A 20,816-nucleotide genomic window follows, 5' to 3' on the forward strand; every position below is an offset into this window, starting at 1 on the left:
CCGTCCCACAGAATTAAAAGCACTGGCTAATACACACTGACAATCAGGCTACGATAAGACTGTAAAGAGTAGGCAAGCCCATCTGTCCAAGAATGTACTTAGAAATTGTTTACCCCGTAAGAACTTTACAAATGAAGAAAGACGAGATTATCTTGCTCTGTCGCTTGAAAGTGTACATAGTGTCTGCCCTGCAGGCTCTGTTCCTTGGTAAACATTTTTAATGTCAGTAACGTTAGTTTTTTTTTTTTCTCTTCTTCATCACTGCAGGAACGGGGGGGGAGGGTTTTAGGCCAAAGTCATCATCCCTGGCCCCTGCCCTCTGCCCCTTGACACCTGACTTCTGCCCTGTGCGGACATGCCCCAAACACTTTAGCACTTAGCGGGGCAGTTAGAGGACCTGGTGCATGACTGTCGATTCTCAGGCAGCTTCCAGCAGCCGTACAGGCGAGCTGAGAACAGGACTCCCATGCCTCCTCTTACGGGGACAAGTGCACGCAAAGTGCGTTTTAGCCAATCGGCGTCAGAGGTGCCGGTACACGATGAACTCCCATGTCACTAATCGCGGGGGAAAACCATTAAGGGTTAAAGAATTCAGGCAGGGTCAAGCTCTGGTATGAGTGTAACTCATGACAGCTAAAGTAAAATGAGAAATGAGTGTAAGTCATGGCAACTAAAGTTTTTGTGTGTGTGTGGGGGGGGGGGCTGAGACTGAACAGATAGATCCTAAGCAGATCCTTCTCTCTGCATGTAATTGCTCAGATAAGGGGATCTCAGGCAGACAGCAGGCAACTTTGTGATTTACAGCTCTCTAATGCTCCCGACTTCAAAGCCTCCCGGAAAAATCATTAATAGATATATTTAACAATGTGAAACATTAGTCATTGCCAACACATTCTCCCTGTAACAGTGCTTGAAATAAAGAGAGCGCCTTAAAGAGCTGATTTCAAACACTTTATTAATATGTAATGAGATAACTCTTCTGGTCTTTATTTCTTTCCTTTTGGTTCTCGTTTTGTTTTTTGAGAACAAGACTTTGGATAAAACGCTATCTTACACAACACAGAAGATCATTGGCTTGTTTTTATGTTTTAATGTCTTTTTTTCCCTACCTTTTTATAGTTGTATCAGAGCATTCACGGCCATGCATACTTTCAGCTGTATAGATTTCTCTTCCTGTTCATTTTGAACTTTTCCACAAAAATAAATAAATACATTTTTAAAAATGCACGATTGCTCAGTCAAAATCCACAAAGGATATGATAAATCCACCCAGAGACTGATGTTACATTATTCACTACTTATATCATTAAGCAGATCTCTAAAAATCAAACAGTGGAAAATTGGTGGCTTGTCTTTCTCTTCGTGTGCTTCTTCCAGCACCAGGAAAGAGATCTGCAGATTTGTTTAATGAGCTCTCCTCTGCACGTCTCGCCCTGCTTTGGCTGATTAATGAAAGCATTTGGTGACCTTTTGCTGTTCTTCTAGAGCGCTGAGCCCCCAGCTCAGGGGCTCTGGCCTTCTCCCACCCTTCGTCCGGCTCCGTGAGAACAGCCTGTGCCCTGAACACTGTCGTGCCGGCATTAGCGCCGCATTTCCACTCGCTCGCGCTCGAGTCTCTCCCGGTTACGCAAGCGCTTTCCACAAATCACGCTTCTTTTCCCAAACACCTCGGAACACAGGAGGCGTTTAATATAGGACCCGCATGCCGGCTAATTCGCCCCAACCACTCCCTTTCCAGTTGGAGCGGCTGTCCCGAGCTACTCAGCTGTCATGTGTTTCTCGTAGTTGCATGATGTCCTAATTTCCTGGGTGCACCGAGGCCAGCGGGTGGCAGCTGATGGGGTGATCCTGAGTAAATGTACTGTTTGCCAGCCCTGCTGCCAAGGTCTCCAGACTGGCCATCTAAGCCCAGGGTTTCAGTGGCTCTGACTAATCACACATTCAACCCCCCCACCCCCCAACAGCATGCCTCCTGAACCGAATCCACTAAACATGCGAGGCTATTTTTAACTTTAAATGTTCATATAGCATTCCGACATCTCTGATTACCATTCAAATGAAAAATATTATAAAAAGACTCTGAGCAATCCTAAGGTGAGCTAGGTTGTGGGGGTTGGATCCTTTTAGATCTTTTGACTGTAACTTTTTGAGCGCTTTTCCTAGTCAACCTATTCCACGTCTTTGGCCTCTCTGTGGGAGTGTGTTCATTCAGTGCTCCCAGCGAGTGCGTGGATAACCCAGCACTTAACAGGAGAGGTATGTGCTGTTGTCGTGAGCCGCGGATGGCTTAATGGATTATTATTGTTACTGCGTTCCCTCAGTGAATGCCCCGAAACGGGGAAGAGGCTTAGAAATTCTTTTTTAAAGATCCCTATCTTAGACAACCTACCACTAGAAATAAATGCATCAGGCCTGGGTATGGATTGGGTACTTCTTCTTTTTTTTTTTATATCAATGCCCTCCTGAGGTGGTAAGAAGAAAGAGAGTTGAACAGATCTCTAAGAGTGCACCTATACATGCTGTCAGCAGTGAGCAATCTGTTTGACCTTTGGCAAGAAAAAAGACAAAAAAAAAAAAAAAAAACTAAAACGATTTTTATGCTCCTAACATTGATTTGGAGTGACTTTGTGAAGAGGTTTGTGTGTGTGCATTTTTTGTCTTACCCTAAAGAAAACCTGTAATGTTAATTTTACAACTTTTATGAGCAGCAGTGTTTACTAATGGAAACAGATGCATGAGGCCAGAGAGTTATTTTAAATGACACCATTAACGTTTTGGTTAAATGCTTTTGCACTTAGGAAGATAAAACCCAGCCTGGTGCTTGTGTGTGTGTGTGTGTGTGTGTGTGTGTGTGTGTATGTGCAGTTAGCTTCTACCCAGGTGAACTCAGAGTAAATGGGAGTAGAGTTACTAATGGGGGTAAGTCTTCTCCTTTTTGTTTGGTGAAAAAAATAAAAGAAGTATCCCGTAAACGCCTCCTTTCCAGAAGTCCATTGTAAGTCCCCGGGGAGAGCAGGAGTGAGGGGAACCAAAGAGAGAGAGAGAGGGAGAGAGAGAGAGAGAGAGAGAGAGAGAGAAATGGGTGGTGCTTTCAATCTCATCACATTACAAGTGCATTTGCACGATGGTGAAGATGGCCGTTTGCGAAAAGTGAGCCATGACTCTCCGGCGCTGCTCGCAACTGCGTTCTGAGCACGCTCATAATGGCCAGGATTGGGTTACGTCTCTACTTTGGGGCAAACAAGACTGGCCTTAATTGCCCTACCAATATTTGCATGTCCCTCTTCATGTTATCGAACACCGTGCTAAGTAACTGAGCACCTCCGCCCAGGTGCTATTTTAAGTTGTTTGCACATGCCACAGAAAGGCTGTTGAAACAGAACAATTACTAACCAGATTTCACACCGTAATGGTGAGATAAAGGCCTTCTCGGTTTTCCTGGGCCAGCTTACTGGCACGAGGATGCAACAGGAAGAGTGCTCACGAGGGGTCGCGCCCTCGATCGTCAGCTGACCTTGGTGCAAATGAAGTACACTCCTTCACCCCCCCACCGTGCTGAGGGTTCTGACGCCCCTCTGACATTGTCAGAGGAGGCAGAGGTTCTGGTTTGGATGAGTCTTGGGATTAATTATTAATGTGTATAACGTAAGCATGGCTAAGGGGGGAAGGCTGTACTCTACAGACGGTGTTTTAGGAGCACATACCATATTAGTGCGGCCAGCTGACTGTGTCAGTGCTAATGACGGCGGGCACCGAGCGGCACTCGGGGGGGGGGGGGGGGGGGGGGGGGGTGTAATGGTAAACGCATGTACCATTCGCAAAGAGCCCCAGTTTTGATAGTGACTGGGGAGAAGAGGATTATGGGCCATATTTACACAACTCCTTTGAAGGCCTCCGATGCACTTTGAGTAACAAGAGACTCGGAATCCAGCTGTCAGGAATAACACTCTTCCAGCATTTCACTTTTCCTGGTGGTTTTTTAAACATGGATTCTGTTTTAGGACTTGTCTCAGCAGTAAATCTCAGAGCGTCACCCTCCAACATGGACAGTCTGCGTTTCCTGATTAGCCAACAGTTTTAAACAGCACACAAACTGAATACATACGGGCACGCTCCGTTTCTTAAAGGCACAAATCTCCTTCTTGTGTATATATGGCAGGAAAAAAACCCCCACAAGGCCTGGTGGTGCGTCTGCTGGCACGCCTGCCACAGCAGAGCCACGGCTCTCTTAAAGATCATCTCAGAAACGGCTTCGCAACATGCCACATTCCTGGATGATGAGCTCATTGATAGTGATGAAATGTCGACCTACGTAATGACAAGCTAAGTGCACAGGGTTTACACCCACTCTCACACATTTACACAGCCCCCTCACCACCTGACCAAACAGCCAGAAAAGAAAAACAAAAAAAATTCCATCCTTTATTTCTTTGACTTTAGCCATTGTCTTGTTTGGTATTCATTGCCAATTATCCAAAACAATCTAAAATGAATGCTGCTATTTGTAATACAGATAATCAGATTATCATCTTTAAGATTAACATTTTAAAATATTTTCCCCCCCTGTTGTCGTCTTAGGCTCAAAAGAAAATGAAGATCACACTTTCAGAATTACTCCCATCCAGACATATAAACAGATGGGCCAGACAGACATATAGACCCAGACAGACAGACAGATATGCAGATATTTTATTGATCCTAAAGGAATATGCAGAGTTACAACAGCAAACAAAGAAACAGTAGACGTCCTACGCATATATTAAAGGATTAAAGATGAAAGCAAGCCCTGCTGGCCCTTGTGTGTGCAGGGAGAGTACGGCACTAAAACGCCCACGCGATGCCCATTCTGGCAACACCGGTGCAGTGGAACCATTTGATGCTGAAGCACAGCCACAGCTCAAACTACGTGCTCTCTCCACATCTGTCCTGTGAACAGGCGAGGGCCTGTACAAAAGAGCAGCAGGCCCAAGCATGCCATGGCATTGTAACAGCTGTTTCCAGAAGCCAGTCTCTTCTCTCTCTCTCTCTCTCTCTCTCGCTCTCTCTCTCTCTGTCTCTCTCTCTCTCTCTCTCTCTCTCTCTCTCTGCCTGTCTCAAAATTTCTAAGTGATTTAAATATGATACATTCCAAGCAGAAACAAGGCGACCGAAATCTTAAAAGGATAAAAATAATAAAATGTGCACTGAAGGTATTAGCGCCCACAGCGCTGACCAGACAATGACCCTCTGCCCCCTGCGCTCACACCTACCACCACGCACGGCGACCACTCTGCAGAATGGGAGCGTCATTTGCCTCCGAGCAGAGGAGCTGTTTGTTTGGCCTCCATTAGACTGGGCTCCATTAGCTCTGCTTCCTTTGTGCCACTTCAAAGCCAGATGTGAAATATGGGTTATGAGTGCATGAGTGACATTTTCAAACGCTACCTTTAGTGTCTCTTTAGCATTTGAGTTTGGCTATGTGTAGAGAACATTAATGACTGCAATGCCACACGTCACAGGCATTACACATTAGCCCAGTTTTGGGAAAAGGGATTTTTTTTTTTTAAAGGGTTTTCCAGGGTGAATTTTCGTGTTGTATTATGAGGTTGTGCCTTGTGCCATCAAGAATAAAACACACAGAACAAGAATTAAATGAAAGATTTAATAATGACTAATTATTTTGAGGGTTTTTTTTAAGTGTAGTGAAATATATAATTAATTTCCTTTTTATAAAGATTGAATTCCTTTCTTGTGTTATCATTAGCATCATGTCAAACACGATTACCCTTGTCTCTGCAAACTTAAGTGTATTAGTTTAATAAATATAATAGATGTAAAAATTAATTTTCAAATTTCTCATTTTCAGGTCACTTTAGCCTTTAAGGTTTTGTCCAACCAAAATAAATGTAAACATAGAACAGTCTTGTGTGACGACAATCACCTGTTTTTTTGATTGATTGTTGTTGTTTTGTTGTACTTTGTAGATCAGTGCCGTATCCATCACACATGAACACATGGTACAAAACAATAATTAAACAGGACACTTTAAGTAGGACAACTGGAACTTTGTGCTGAGCACAAGACAGCACACTCTAGTCTGGGCCAGTCCAGTGCTTGAGTTTCACAGCTAGACCAAACTGCACTTAGGCAGCAGGGTTTGTGTTAAAACTGATTTAAATTCCTCATGCTGTTTCTACCAAGGCAGACTGTTAAAAACTTCACCCGTTACGCCCCACCCCCCTGCCGGAGTGAAGACTTTAAAGGGGACGTCCTTCCGCCAGGCCGACGTACACACCGTATCGTGGTCTTTCCTTCCTCCCACGGCTAAATTCTGCAAAGCACTGCTTGATCTCATCCATCGGTGGGTTTTTGTCAGAAAACATTCATTAAAAGGAACGCAGCAGGACAGCCACCAACATGTAAAACCCACAGGAGTGTTAACCACTAGGCCACATGATGTGCGGACCTTAAAGAGGACCGTAGAAATAGGTGAAAATTAGCAAATTTCTCAAAGAATGGAAAATTCAACTGTTAAGTGTTTCTGTAGCAAATTGAAACGCCTGATTAAGGGCAGAGCAATCCAATGTTCTCAAGAGAACCTTTTTATGAAAATGTTTCCAACTCCGATTATCAAATCAGAACTCCAGACAAGAATCTTGGGTAATGCACGATGGCACATCCTAAGGTTTTGACGAAATTTGCAAAGCATACGGCCGACATGTTCAGTCCATGTGTCGTTAAGGTCCACCTGCCTAATGACCGAGGCGGATCCATCCTGGCTTTCTGGGTATGCTAATCAGACCCCTTCATACCCATTAGGTCGAGCGACGGTTTCCAATAGCGATTTGTTCGGTAAATAGTCCATTCAGGCTGCACGGAAACACCTTCTGCCCCTCTCTGCAGTAATTGAATCTTCAAAGGGAGATTTTCCCCTGCATTCGTAGCGATGAATAGTGCGCCGCTTTGAAAAGAGGCCCAAGGATACATGTTTATCCGTTTTCAATTAGCCACCCCATCATCCGCCTTCATAATCACTGCAAAGAAAGATGCAGGGACACAATGGAGGGGCAGATAGATGGTGGACGATGGCACTACATTCAGAAAGGTTAATGAAAAAGCACAGTTTTGCTAATGAACCCTTTTCTCGAGAGAAACTCTTTGGGACCAGATGAGATAAATTGCTGTGATAACACAAAGCACTTGGGTCTTCTAATGGAAAAAATTAATGCGTGGAGTGTTCTTTTTGATACCACAGGTAATCTATATCTCGACAGATCACAGATTAAGAACATTAAGAAGTTCATAGTATGGATATGCATTTTTCATTCGTACAATACCAAATCCGCACCACTTCTTTTGACAAAGGCGATTTATAAAACAATACAAGACTACACACTGCTTTAAACATTTCAACCAATGGGTATGAAGCTTTTTATGATATAACTTTACAATCAAATGCTAGATTTTGTATTATTTGGTACCCCAAACCAAAAAATAAAAAACAAACATTAATAACAAAAAACAAAACAAAGTTTAAAAAAAGAAACAACAAAAACTGGATAGGATAGGAAAAAGAAGTGCCTTTTAATCTTATTTTTTTATTAATTAAATACACCATACTGGAGCAAATGTCTCTGAAAATATCACAAATAGATTTCTCTCTCATTCAGCATTTATAAGTTGACAGCGATGATCTTTTTTGTTTGGTGCTGTGGTTTTGGGTTCAGATAAGAAGGGATGGGGTTAGCTGTTGTCAGGTGTAGAGTGTACGGTAGCCACATTGGGACAAAAAACATTTACATGCATACATACATGATCATTTTACAAATACGCCGAGAGTGTTCATGATTTGATTTGCACAAAAAAGCTACGGATACTTTTTTCTTCCAACCCAGTCTTTTTGATGTTTATATCACCCAAAATGAAACACATTCCCTTTACAACATTTAAAATATAGAAAGAGGAGACACCATGTTGCGAAGAAAAGAGAATCGATAAGGAAGCAAAGAGAAAATAATAAAGAGGAGAAATGCATTGTCTGTTTCGCTCCTATTAATTATCCCACAAATTCAAAACGCCGCAGCTAATTAGCTTAATTTGTCTTACTCTCCCTTTCATTCTCTTACCCGAAATGTCCTTTTGCTTGGTCTCTCTCTTGAGTTTTACTTTCTTTCTCGTTATGTCTTTGAGTCCCTCAGGGTCCGAGCAGTCTCCTGGAAGTCAACTAGTCCACGGAGTCCTCAGTTTTCCACCGGAAGCGCACCAGCGCTGTTATTCCACCTGTGACGAGGGTTTCTGGGGTGGGGCAGGGGGCACGTGTGTTGCAGAGGAACTCTGGGATATTGGTGGGAAGAGAGGGAGGGGTGTGGGGGTGTGGCGGTGGTCAGGACAGAGAAGTCTGCAGTGACAATGAGCGAAGGCTGAAATGAAGGCACACGTCCCGCTGTTAGCAACGCCTCCCTCCTAACACACCTGAGAGAGAGAGAGAGAGACACACAGAAACGGAGAGAGCAAAAAATCATGTTGGACAAATCCAAAACAGAGCAAACATCACTGTAAAGTAGGGCAGTGTGTGCAGACAGGGAAAATTACACATCAGTCCGCCAAACTCTGTTCTAGTTTAAGCAACGGCAACTCGCTAATTTATGAGAAATAAGCTAGCTTCGGTTGCATGTCATTTTAGGTGAAATGGTACGTGTTTCTTAGCCTGCATGTGTATGTGTGTTTGGCGATGCTAGGTAAGAACAGGCCAAGGCACAGCAAAGCTAGCACGTGCTAAAACATAGCACGAGCAGCATCCTAAAAACAGCAGTAACGTCCAATGTACTCCAGAATAGCTGCTGAAAAGATTTCTGTGTCTAATGAAGGAGGTGCTGGCGCTGCCAGCACTGCTTCATTTATTGATCACCGAGGTTTTGGAGACCATCTGCTGTCCTATTTCCTCCGCATTAACAGTAAAGCCCATTTTATGAAGTTGGTCTCTTTTTTTCTGGGTGTGCACAATGCTTCGGCACAGCCCCCAGGGTACCGCGCTTCTGCATCGCAGATCAACAGGGGCGAATCTACCCTCGTATAAACAGCCTCGTTCTGCTTCCACGGTGGGAAGCAACTTCTCTCTCTCTCTCTCTCTCTCTCGCTTCCCATCTTTCGCACTTTCTTTTTTGTTTTAAACATTCTAGGGGGAAATTTGCTTCTCTTTCTTCTTTCTTGAAGTTACTAGCAGGGTTTCAGTCTATTAGTAATTGCAAACCCCCCTGCTTTCGGGGGCTAATTATGGAGAGGGAGGCTGAGAAGGTTCGTCTCCCCCAGGTCCAGCCTCAGCATGAGAAAGGTAATTTGTCTGTCCTGAACAAAGAGATTAGGGAGAAGCTGGGAAGCTACTTAATAAATGAGCATCAAATGTCCGGAGCCTCCGACACGGACAACACCAATTATGTCACCATGAAATCACACATAATAAAAACAACCCCAGCCAGACAGGACCTCATATCCGCCACAGCAAGCACGTGTCGGGCTGCTCAGCCGCACAAACCCCCACCCCAACGTAGGTTTCACACCTCAATCCTGTGTGTTTGGAGGAGCCAGGCTGGTTGGCTCAGATCCAGGCTGAAGGCAGAGCAGGGTCTTCTGCACGACACCGGGTGTGTGCTGTAGTAGCATGCAGTCTGGTGCATTTGCCCATAATAGCTCTCTATACCAAGTGCTGAGGAAAGCATCAGTCGTCTCCAGCATCTGCTGAGAACACTTGGAGTTCTTTCTTATTTTGCTCTGGTGAGAGTGGAGAGGCGTCTGTGTGTATTTAAGAATTTTCCCTCCGCTATAATTAAAGCAGCACGGCCAATATTCAGATTGCGTTTTAACATTAATAATTCAGCTGTTTTCACTACAATTGATGTCGGCACATAAATAAGCGATGAGGCCTCATATTTAGCAAGGCAGCCGTGGAACGAGAGCGGGGAGGGGGTGCGGAACAGAGGGCTTAAACAGACAGTTAGAATTAAGCTAGATAATGCAAAGGCTTTCAATTTGAAACGCAAGGAGCTCTTAGTGCTGATTTGTGGAAGGGACGAGCTCTTAAAAGGCTCGTGACGGAGTACTGAGCCTAATGGAACCCTCTCTCTCTCTCTCTCTCCTCCTCCCTCTCTCCCTCTCTCTCCCTCTCATTTCTCCTCTTCTCTCCCCTCTTGTTTTTGCATCTTATTTTTCTCAGCTCTCCTTTGCTCTCATTTCTGATACTTCCCCTGTTCTCAGTTTCTCGTCTGTTCTACTCTGCTCTTCTCTCTTATGAAATACACACACACACACACACACACACACACACACACACACACACACACACACACACACACACACACACACTTGCTGTACTCTGATACTGGTGACCTGTGTACTATACTCTTGTAATGGTGACCTGGGTGCTATACTCTGGCGTTGGGGGCCCGGGCCCTATACTCTGGCGGAGGAGGTAAATATCCTCAAACGGCTCACTTTGAGTTCATGCTGTAGTGGGGGTGAGATCAAATAACCAAACCTGTACATGAACATGGAAAATTATACTGGCGTTAATGCTGTGGAAAACACCTCAGCAAGTTACACAAGTCTTCTGTTCCTCAGCATTCCCTTTATGAGTGCAGTACAAAAATTAGGCTACCTGAAGTACTTGGGAAAGACCAGATGATATTTTGACCACAAGGCAATAAGTGCAGATCTGCTGATTGGCATCTGTGAACACTAAAAATTCAAACCTGTGTCATCAGAAATGATGGAAAAATCTATCTGCTGTGCAAAATTAAAATTTGCCTTTGGTCAATAAGATTTAATATCTATTGCGGGTTTTGCGGCAAAGCATAAATGAATCAATGTCATCAATACGTAATCAGTATGAAATACTGAGACGGCAGAATTATGTCGGGAGCTTCCGCCAGCTCTCGTCCGTCTCTCTCTTAAGCAACACCAAGCTTGCGTTAGCAGCGTGCTCATTTTAGAGGGCTGACATTAATTGTGACAAATTAGCTCTCAGCCAGCCTGAATTGCGCTCGTCTTCCAGGCCTGACCTTGGGCCTGGGGGCTTCTGGGGAGGAAGTTAAAGTGCTTTTGGACCTGCTGTCATTTTTTCCCCTTTAAAAAGCAATCGGGCTGCTGTCACGCCTCCTGTGTCATCCTGCCTTTGTAGCCGTGAGACTTGTAGTTACTTGCGAGTGTGGGTAAATGTAATTGCTAAGCTAACGGCTCGCGCACAAACGACAGTGTGAACAAAGCCTGTATCGGTTTCTATATGTAGCAAACATGTGCAGCGAATGGAGACGTAGTGAATTTAGGCCTGTGTGGCTCCTTCTGCATGTGCGCTGTTCGTGAGGTTGTGAGTGTCTCAGGAAGGCAGGAAGGGGCGATTCTCCCACCTTCTGATCGGGCAGTAGTGGGTTCGTCTGCAGTGAACTCAAATGGCCGTTAATGAGTGCTGTGGGTCGGTCGTGTTCACAGAACAAGCTGCCATTGATGTAGTGGAACCTGTCTCCAGGGACCAGCCTGTTCCGGCATGTGGAACATGTGAAACACTGCCATAGGGAGGAGGGGGAAAAAGACTCCATTACCCAGAATCCAATGCATCTGTCCATAATCCAATGCTTCTCTCTCCCTCTCACTCACACAGACACTTATGCATGAATAACTAAACAAGTTGAGGAAGTGTTTTAAAAAGTTTAAAATGAAGCAAGATACTTTAGGTAAATGTGTGTGAACACACACATACAGACGTGATTTTTAATCATTATTTTTGTTATTGTTTAATATATTAGAAAATATGGTCTTATATAATATCATATAGCTAGAGAAAGATTATAAGGCAAATAGGTTTTATTATGAATAAACAAACAATTTGCATGGATGGCATCAGAGGTCTGTTACCTTGAGGTGGTACACGTTTCCTTGTGCCCTCATGACCAGTTCACTGGCTGGGATGGACTGACCACAAGCACTGCAAGCTCCACTGTTTCCAAATAACCTACCAATGCACGCACACACACACAGTTAGCAACACTGCAGACAGACATAGGTGTAAAACTCATCAACACAACAGCTAAGTGTGCAAAACACAGAGAGACAAAGGAAGAGAGACAAGGAGATGGAGTGAAACAATTAAAACAATTAAAAGACATTTTAAAAACAATTAAGACATTTTAAAAACCATTATAAGTCAACCAAGTAATGTTACACCAGAGTTGTTCTGAGTATTGTTTAACTATAAATAAACAAGAATGAATGTACATAACACCCACCCACCAACACACACACCCAAACAAACACACACACACACACACACACACCAAATTGACATGTTTTACTGGCTGTTTATAAGGAAATCTACCACGCCAAAGAGCTTTAGCCTAAATCATTTCAGTCCTGAGCCTGTAGCGAGCGCCACACACAAAATGCATGGAGAAACAAATGACATCTCAAATTTTTCTGATGTTGGAAAACACAAAATCTTAGCAACACTGGCCATCTGAACCAATAACGCGCTCAGCGCTCCAGAAGCGTTTGACCCTGGTGCTGGCCCGGGCATTACCTGTGGGGTGCAGTCCCCCCTCCCATTTTGCTACTTAATAAAAACCTGGAACATAAGCAATCAGGACCTAAGAGGATTTGATTGTACATCTAGGCGGAGACATAGTGCTTTTGCCATTAGGAGCACGCCATCGCCAACGCGTTTCCATTAGGAACCCTGGGCTACCTGGGCCTGATATATAATGTGCATGGGTTAACCTTTTCAATCATGGTGTCAACACTTTAGATTCTCTCCGTGCTCATCTTTTTCCTCTCTAACCTTCTCTCTCTCTCCGGCTCTCGATAATGAAATGCTTGCTCTGGCTTCCCCCTTCTATCTGCCTTCTGAGTCCACAATTTAGATTACTTCATCTCAGAGAGCAACAAACTGAATGAAATTTCGATTTGAGCAGAAAGTAATTTACTGGGATCTCGAGCCATTTGTCATCATATCTCACTGGGTGTTTACTCTATCACTGCACTTTTCCTATGCAATCAAATAAGACCACAGCATCTGACAAGCTCAGGGGGGAGAGGGAGGGAGAGAGAGAGAGAGAGAGAGAGAGAGAGAGAGAGAGAGAGAGAGAGAGAGAGAGAGAGAGAGAGAGAGAGAGCAAAGGTGGCAATGAAGAAAGAGAAGGATAGAAGAAGAAAGACGTAGAGCGGGAGTGGGAGGAAAGGAGAGAGAATTGCAAGAGGTGTAGCCAAGGAGAGGATAACGCTAGAGAGATCACATTCCATAACACGACCTGCTCCGAAGAGCTAATGAAAAATCGATATGATATATATTTAAACAAAATGTTGCCTAAGGGAAGATTCATTTTGTAATGGGAGCAGTCGATGATTTTGTTCTCTATGATGGAGTCTAATTTCGTTCGTCGGAAGCTGCGGACGTGCGAGTGGGAGGCGCTGTGGCGTGGCGGGGCCAGCTCTGTGGACTCGGCACGGGGCGGCGCGTTCTGCTCGAACAGCGGCGCTGAGCCTTTAGCGGCGCCTCGCGATTGGCTGCTTACAGGAGAGGAGAGAAACAAATTTTGCCGCGGCATCGATTGGCGAGGCTCAATCAAAACTCAATTTCAAAAGTAATTAGCTTTAGGCCTGTGACAACAGCGCAGCTTCCACGGCGTAAATTGAACGGACGAGCCGAGAGAAAATGTCAGAGGGATATCTTTAAACGCTGCCACTGGACCCACCTGGAAAATGACATCTACCCTAATCTTCAGACAGCGATCTGACTCAACACAGCGTTCACTCGGAAAAGCTCCTTCACACCCTCGAACCATCACGACACAGCCCGGATTTCGCTATTTACAAATACCCGTTATTCGTGAGGGTTTTTTTTTTCTTTACCGTCTCTTTAATTTCCCCAGTGTGGATGTCTTTACGAGAAACTGAAAAGACTTAGAGAAACAATCTCTAGGCCACCCGTTCTCTTTGGCAGTGTGCGCTATACATAGCGGGTTAATGATTTGACCAGGGGACGCCTCCTGATAGTATTTGATTTAAAGGCCTGAAGGCGATAGGTGCTCAATTAAGTTGCTATCAGTCTGCTTCTGGCCCCCTAATGGTCTCTCTCTCCATCGAACTCCTTTGCTGGGCAGAGGATGGGGAGAGAGCTCAGGTCAGTATAATTAACGCCAGGAGACTCTTTAATTGCAGTGACACTGCTGGTTTTCACACCCTTCTCTTCAAATCTCAGCTCTCTCTGCTTTTGTTGGGTTTTCTTTTTTTCTTCCTTCAGGCTATTCACCACAGCAATCAATCACACATAACGAAACATGGTCTTGTCACAGAAGGTTGAGTTATTAACACTTTCCATTTTGGAGCACAGGGATAAAAACAGACAGTACTTGCCATGTCTGTCTTTCATTAGACAAACACACACACACACATTTTATATATATATATATATATATATATATATATATATATATATATATATATATATATATATATATATATATATATCTCACACACACACACACATATATATATATATATATATATATATATATATATATATGTGTGTGTGTGTGTGTGTGTGTGTGTGTGTGTGTGTGTGTGTGTGTGTTGGGTTTTTTTTTGGAAGCTGTCTACACTCCATAGCTGATGTCTACTGGATTTCATTGGATGCTGGCTGTGAGGTGAATTACAACCTAGCAGAGCAATTTAGAGCCATCTGGCAAAAGCTGGCCCCTTCAGCAGGACGCTTTGAGCAGAGTGATGTAAGGTGGTACAACAATGATTTCTGCATCACAGTCCATTATAAAAATGTCTCTCGACATTAGCAGCCAAAGCACCTTAAAAGCACTAGGTCTGATTCTTAAGCCCAGCTTTGCATAATGACAAGGCTACATTAGAGGAAGAGATAGAGAATGGGGTTGAGTGAGTGAGAGAGAGAGAGAGAGAGAGAGAGAGAGAGAGAGAGAGAGAGAGAGAGAGAGAGAGAGAGAGAGAGAGAGAGAGAGAGAGAGAGAGAGAGAGAATGGAAAGGAGGGAGCATAAACATAGCCAAATTACACTTGGTTAATTCAGAGTAACAGATCTAGTCCCAAGTGGACTGAAGGCCTTGAATTAATTCTGTTATGACAAATCAAGATAAAGGTTTCCCTTAAATTGCATCCTATTTAATTAATTTCTGAGATCCCAGTTTTGTTTTTTTTCCTGGCTTAATAGTCTGCATGCTCGTGTGTTGTCGTAGTGCTGGAGTGGGCTGAGTTCAAAGTGATATTGAATAACCAACTATTAGATTTACCTTGCACATTCGATTGGAAAAGTGCCATTTAATTACCTAGGCCTATTCAATTAAAGTGCAGTGTTGTTCCCAGCTCTGTAGCCGCCCAACCTCGGGGGTCACGTTCTGCCTCCCTGCCTGCACGAAGTCTCTCCCTCTATCTGGACCCTCTAAAGCGCAAATTGAGCACCTAATGGCGTTTTCGGCGGCACGCTTTCGGAGGCCGCACATTTCCACACAAAGCGTAGCTGCTCATTTTATATGTTTCATTTGTAGTTTATCATATTGATATGAAAAAAAAACAAAAAAAAAACCTCATTTTTAAAGCCATAAACAACTTAAGAATAACTTAGGAACAGCCCTTGACTCTAATGACTCGTACTTTAATCTGTCTAACTCCCGACAAAATTTCAACTTACTGCCACATTCTGGCTCGTGCACCAGGTTAGAACTGTAAGCTTAATTCGCCACTAGGCCTTAGCAGTGCGTAGAGTGTGCACTAAATAAAGTTCAAGTGTAAGTTGTATCTTCTCCTCTGTGACTGAATTTGAAATAGGCCCAGGCAGTTGTGCCTGTGCAGGGTGTCCGTGGCACCTGCCTGATTGAAATTAGGTGGGCCTCATCCTAGACCAATCACCTCATCTGCATTAGAGGAAACACGAGCTTGCTCCTGTGTCCCAACCAATCGGGTGACTGCATTTTGCTTCAGTTGTTTTAATGTAAGTCAGTCATATAACTTGATTATTTACACCGCAAGGCCAATTTAATAATCTATTAGAAAAATAAGTCGGCCCCTTTATACAGCCCACGCCCCACCCCCCCAAACAACCAGAGGGAAATGGCCTTCACAATAATCCCCCCTTCTCTCTCTCTCTCTCTCTCTCTCTCTCTCAAAAGCCAATTTGGTTAATTAAATGTTTTGTTTGCGATGTGGCTCTCATTCATTTCGGATGCGTCACTGGGAGAGGATTGGAGCCAGGAACTAGATCTCATTAGATAAAACCCATCAGGACCAAAGGGAAATGCATGGGGACTCTAATTAAAGCTTTTAATTGTGTGGACTCACTGTCAGATGGTTTTCCCTCCTCTCTTATCTGTCCTCAGATCACAGGCCCGCGTGAGCCGACCGCTCGTTACAAAGGGAAGGTGGCGGCCACTCGTCTCTCCCTGCGGGCTTGACCCGCCCCCCCCCCCAAAGCCCCCGCCCCCAGGATCAGGTGGAAAGAGTGAAGGCACTCTGCACGTTTGGAGGAAGCCACTCGCGTTTAGCCCGGGCACGCACCTGCCACCACATCACCGTCTGAGCAGGACTTCACTGAGGAATCTAGACCAGGCCCAAGCCAAAGTAAACAAGCACTAATGACTAGGCTGCAGCCAACAGCATTCTCTATGCAGCTGGCCTGTGGATCAAAACCCATCAAGGGGGATTAAATCCCGCTGCTGTCAGGCTCACACACTCCAGAGCAAACTTCCAGTCGGGACGTTTGAGATAAAGAAGCAGGACAATTTCAATGTGTGACAGTCTAATATGGTACAAATGTACAAATGCTTTATTCTCAGTGGAATCTCACGTTCAGTTCATCAACACGTCAGCAACGATGAATCTTTAGTGTTAAACCGAACGAACGGGACCAACTTCTCGGGTCGGGGAGCACTTCACCTGCCCTTCTGGAGGTCAAACTGTTGACTGATTAGCCTGTCAAATCAGGCCATTCACATTAGGTGAGTGAGACTCTGGGCATGTAGCCTCTGCTCCAAGTGTCAGACAGCCTTCTATAAATATTTAAAAAGGCCCCTTTTTGCTAATTAAACCGTCTCCTTCTGGTTCACAAATATACTGGACAGGAAAAGAAAACCCCCTTTACATTCCTGCCGAGCTCAAGGGTAGCCTTGGCCGGCTGCCAGTCTCTTCCAGGCGTTTTGAGCGTTTTGAAAATCAAACAGCACTTAAGGCCTACGCCGCGCCCATCGCACCTCGACGACAGAAACCACGGTAGCGGTGGAGCAGCAGGAAGAGTCTCGTACGCCTCGCTCTCTGCCAGCAGGCCAGAGCACCACCTCCTCCGGAGAGGTCCAGAGAGGGCCCCAGCGGCCAAACGTAACGAGCCAACTTCCTGTTCTCGCTGGGAAGGCTTGGCGGGATGGCCAGCACCTTGGACCTTCCGCCGTAATGTACCCCACGCCTTCTCATCATCGCACTCCAACGTTATTTCAAACAGCTATCGAACCACCCCAGTGCCCAGACGGCCCAAAAACAACCAAAACAAAACAAGGATCACTTCAGAAGTACCTGATAAAACAACGCAACGGTCACTTGAGAAATAAAATGGTACTGTGGTCACATCAGTACCTCTGTCTGTAAGATTACAACAGATGTGAGTTTCCCTGTGAACCTGTCAGTCCATGTAAAACTTCACAACATTACCCACAAACATTTATTGATCTCCATCAGTGGCCATACAGAAGAACACGCCACATGATCACCTCAGTACCGACACATCTACACACGCGCGCGCACACGAGGCCCAGCATGGACACAGACCTGATGTAGTCGTTTCTGCAGAGGATCATGCCGCTCTTGGTGTAGCAGGACGTGCCAATCTCGCCGAGCTGGGCCTGGCAGCACGAACACTTCAAGCACCTGCTGTGCCAGTAGCTGTCCATGGCGTAGAGCAGAAAGCGGTCGGCGATCTTCCCACCGCAGCCGGCGCACCGCTTCCACGGCATGGAGCCCGCCCCGACAGGTGCAGCCTGCCCACTGCCGCCAGGGTTCACCATTGTCCCCACTGAAACGCAAAACAGATGTCGTGTAAACATGTGACGGAGCACCGGGTCATTTTTGCCTACGCTGCAGGTGAACCCGGTACAGACAGGCTCACACGAGCCAGGCTCCTGTGATCACACGCTGACATGATGTGCTTCTCTGGTCACACTCTCACTGGAAACTTTTCCAACTGCAAGTGCTGAGGGAACTCCCTATTCGACTTCACCCTGTGGTGGTAACACTACCAGCGCAACAATGCTCGAACAAGTTGCGAAAAGCAGTGGTCTCCTCTGCGCATCAGTCATGCTTTGTTTGCCTACAGAGGTTCTGAGATGGTAATCTAACATGTGCGTCCTCAGGAATCAAGCTTGCCTCTCCATCATAAATCGGCACGTCTGTTTGCTGCAAGGATTTCTATCTATCTATCTATCTATCTATCTATCTATCTATCTATTTATTTATCTATTTTTAATTCCAAAACGATCCCGTGCAGAAGCTCATTTGGAGCACGTAACGCTTGTTGTTAACGTTCGAACGCGCGTGCGTGTCTGAGCGTCGTTTGAAGTACTAATCTGTCCTTGATCTTTATCTAAATGCTGAGGTCGGCTCTTCGATGAATGTCCGCGCACTGATAACATTCGGGCCGCCAGAACAATTAAAAGAGGCGCGCGGGCTTTTGTCGAGCCGCCTAAATTGCTTTTTAAATAGCGCGTTACCCCGAGCAAGCCATTCTTCACGCGCGTCGGGGTTTTCTCTTTCGGAAGAAAAAAAAAAAAAAGCTCGCGTGGGCTACGTGTGATTGCAAATGAAGCTTAAGCAAATAACGGAGAGGTCGTTAAAGTTGCATGAGCCGCTCAGAAGTCCACGCAGTCGAGCAGCTTTCTCTACGGTTATTAGACAACGGATTTTGCAGCGAAATCACGAGGACGTTTTATTAGCAGGGCCCTCGCTGACCGAAATTAGTTTCTGAATGTCGAATCGGTCCTGACAGCCCATGCGAAAAAACAAACATCGTCCATGCACAGTAATGTCCTTTCGTGTCATCCGTGCTATTTAACGGCAAGTCACGAACTCTCGGTGTTGCTCCTGCGGCCGCGCGCCCCAACCTCTGTATTCGATGCACGCACTTCTGTTTCACCCTTCAACTAATATATTTTAATTTTTAATCCTTTCCAATTTGGTCAGGCAGGCTTCGTGGCGCGCTAAGCCAAATCTTTGTTGAAAGGTAATTAGAGGAGAGAGAGAGAGAGAGAGAGAGAGAGAGAGAGAGAGAGAGAGAGAGAGAGAGAGAGAGAGAGAGGGGGGGGGGGGTGGCATTCAGTAACCCCATTAGCGGAGGCTCTCGAGGACAGGCAATACCTTCGTGCTGATTACATCTCCCGCAGAAGGCTCGCAGAGCGCGGGCCCCGGAGTGGCTCTCCGGATAAACAAGACCGGACCGTCGTCAAGTTTCATTCCGGGTAGAGGCAGGAGGTTTGCACGAGGCGGGAGGGGAGGGGAGGGGAGGGGTGAGCAAAGCTTTTAACTTAAACGGGCTAACTCGCGTAATTTGCACGGACACGCCGTTTAAGCACGAGAGCGGACTCGCAGAAACGTTAAAACGGACGACAATGCAGACCGAAGGGAGCACGAGATCCACGAGAAACAGCCCCGTCCCTCGCGATAAGCGTCTCTGCAAGAGCGAGGCGTGAAGCTCTCTGTCGGAAGCCCGGCTACGGGCGATGTCTCCGTGGGAGTCGGGCTTTACCGCCAGCTCGGTGCCACACGCCTAGACGGGGTCGTCACGTGTAATCGTCATTTGCTAAGCAAACCATTCAAGCTCTCGGTGTGTTGTGCAATGGCATTAGACACGAGATCCAAGTCCGTTCAGCCAACTTGGAACTGATTAGTTGACATCTCGTAGCATGCGCACTTACTACGGTTAGGCTATGCTGTGTAATAAATAACCGTTTCCAAATCGGTTTATTTGCTTTATGTGTCTCATGCAATTCTCACTAACCACACGAGCAAAAGTCCGAGTTAAAGTTGAGCGTGTTGTGCGTGTGTGTAAAAAAAAACAACCCTCCCGCAAACTCACCTCTTTTGTCTCGTTTAAATGTAATGGCTGAATCCTCCTGACCCAAGGACTGCCGAAAAATGTACAGTATGTGGCTCTTGGTGATTAAAAAGATGCGTGCACACGGTCCACAAAGCTCTGTGACTGCATTAGGGCTACAGACAGAAGAAGGACGATCGCGCCGCGCAGGTCCAAGCGCTACCAGGGCTCGTGCCGCCTGCAGCCACGGGCTGAGTCAAATGGAGTTTGCAGATTAAATTTCCACCGGCGCGATCCTCTTCGCTCCGGTAGCCTAACCGGCGGCGCTCTCGCTCGGCGTGGTGCGAAAGGTGGCCTCGATCATTTCCGTTGAAGGTCCGCTCGTGCTCTCCGGCGCTCTTGCTCGCGTCCCTTTAGTCGTTCGCTCGCGATACATGTGTCAGTGACAGGGAGCGAGAGAAAAAAACCTAGTAAAAAAACCCCCTCCCGGATGACGTCAACCGCGCCGCAGCCAATCGCAACATGCTCCGTTGGAGCGGAATAACAAATCCGGCCAATCAGAAGATTGCGAGAGTGGCTCGGACGCTCGGAGTGAAGGAGGCGCAGTTTGCAGCCGAGCGTGCTTTTTATTATACGGGACCGGACCCGCGCGCCCGGCCCGCGACACGCCCTGCACACACAGAGGAACTCGGCCTCTCCGGTAACGGAGTACGGTCTCGTTTCAAACTGTTGTTTCCGGCCCAGTGCAGCGCTCCGCTTTG

The 20,816-nt window shown here is 45.8% G+C and overlaps 1 protein-coding gene across 1 annotated transcript; it reads right to left on the bottom strand.

Annotated features, from left to right (window-relative positions):
* Positions 1-7,333: 7,333 nt before the first annotated feature.
* On the bottom strand, positions 7,334-20,510 carry lmo4b (LIM domain only 4b). Its single transcript, XM_027021513.2, has 5 exons — positions 20,098-20,510; positions 17,799-18,042; positions 11,884-11,980; positions 11,379-11,534; positions 7,334-8,451 (listed from the first exon to the last, which is right to left on the bottom strand). Exons 2-5 carry the CDS (start codon positions 18,032-18,034, stop codon positions 8,443-8,445), a joined length of 498 nt encoding a protein of 165 aa, XP_026877314.1. The 5' UTR covers positions 18,035-18,042; positions 20,098-20,510; the 3' UTR covers positions 7,334-8,442.
* Positions 20,511-20,816: the final 306 nt, after the last annotated feature.

Source organism: Electrophorus electricus, chromosome 3 (genome assembly GCF_013358815.1).
Source record: "Electrophorus electricus isolate fEleEle1 chromosome 3, fEleEle1.pri, whole genome shotgun sequence".
NCBI lineage: Eukaryota > Metazoa > Chordata > Actinopteri > Gymnotiformes > Gymnotidae > Electrophorus > Electrophorus electricus.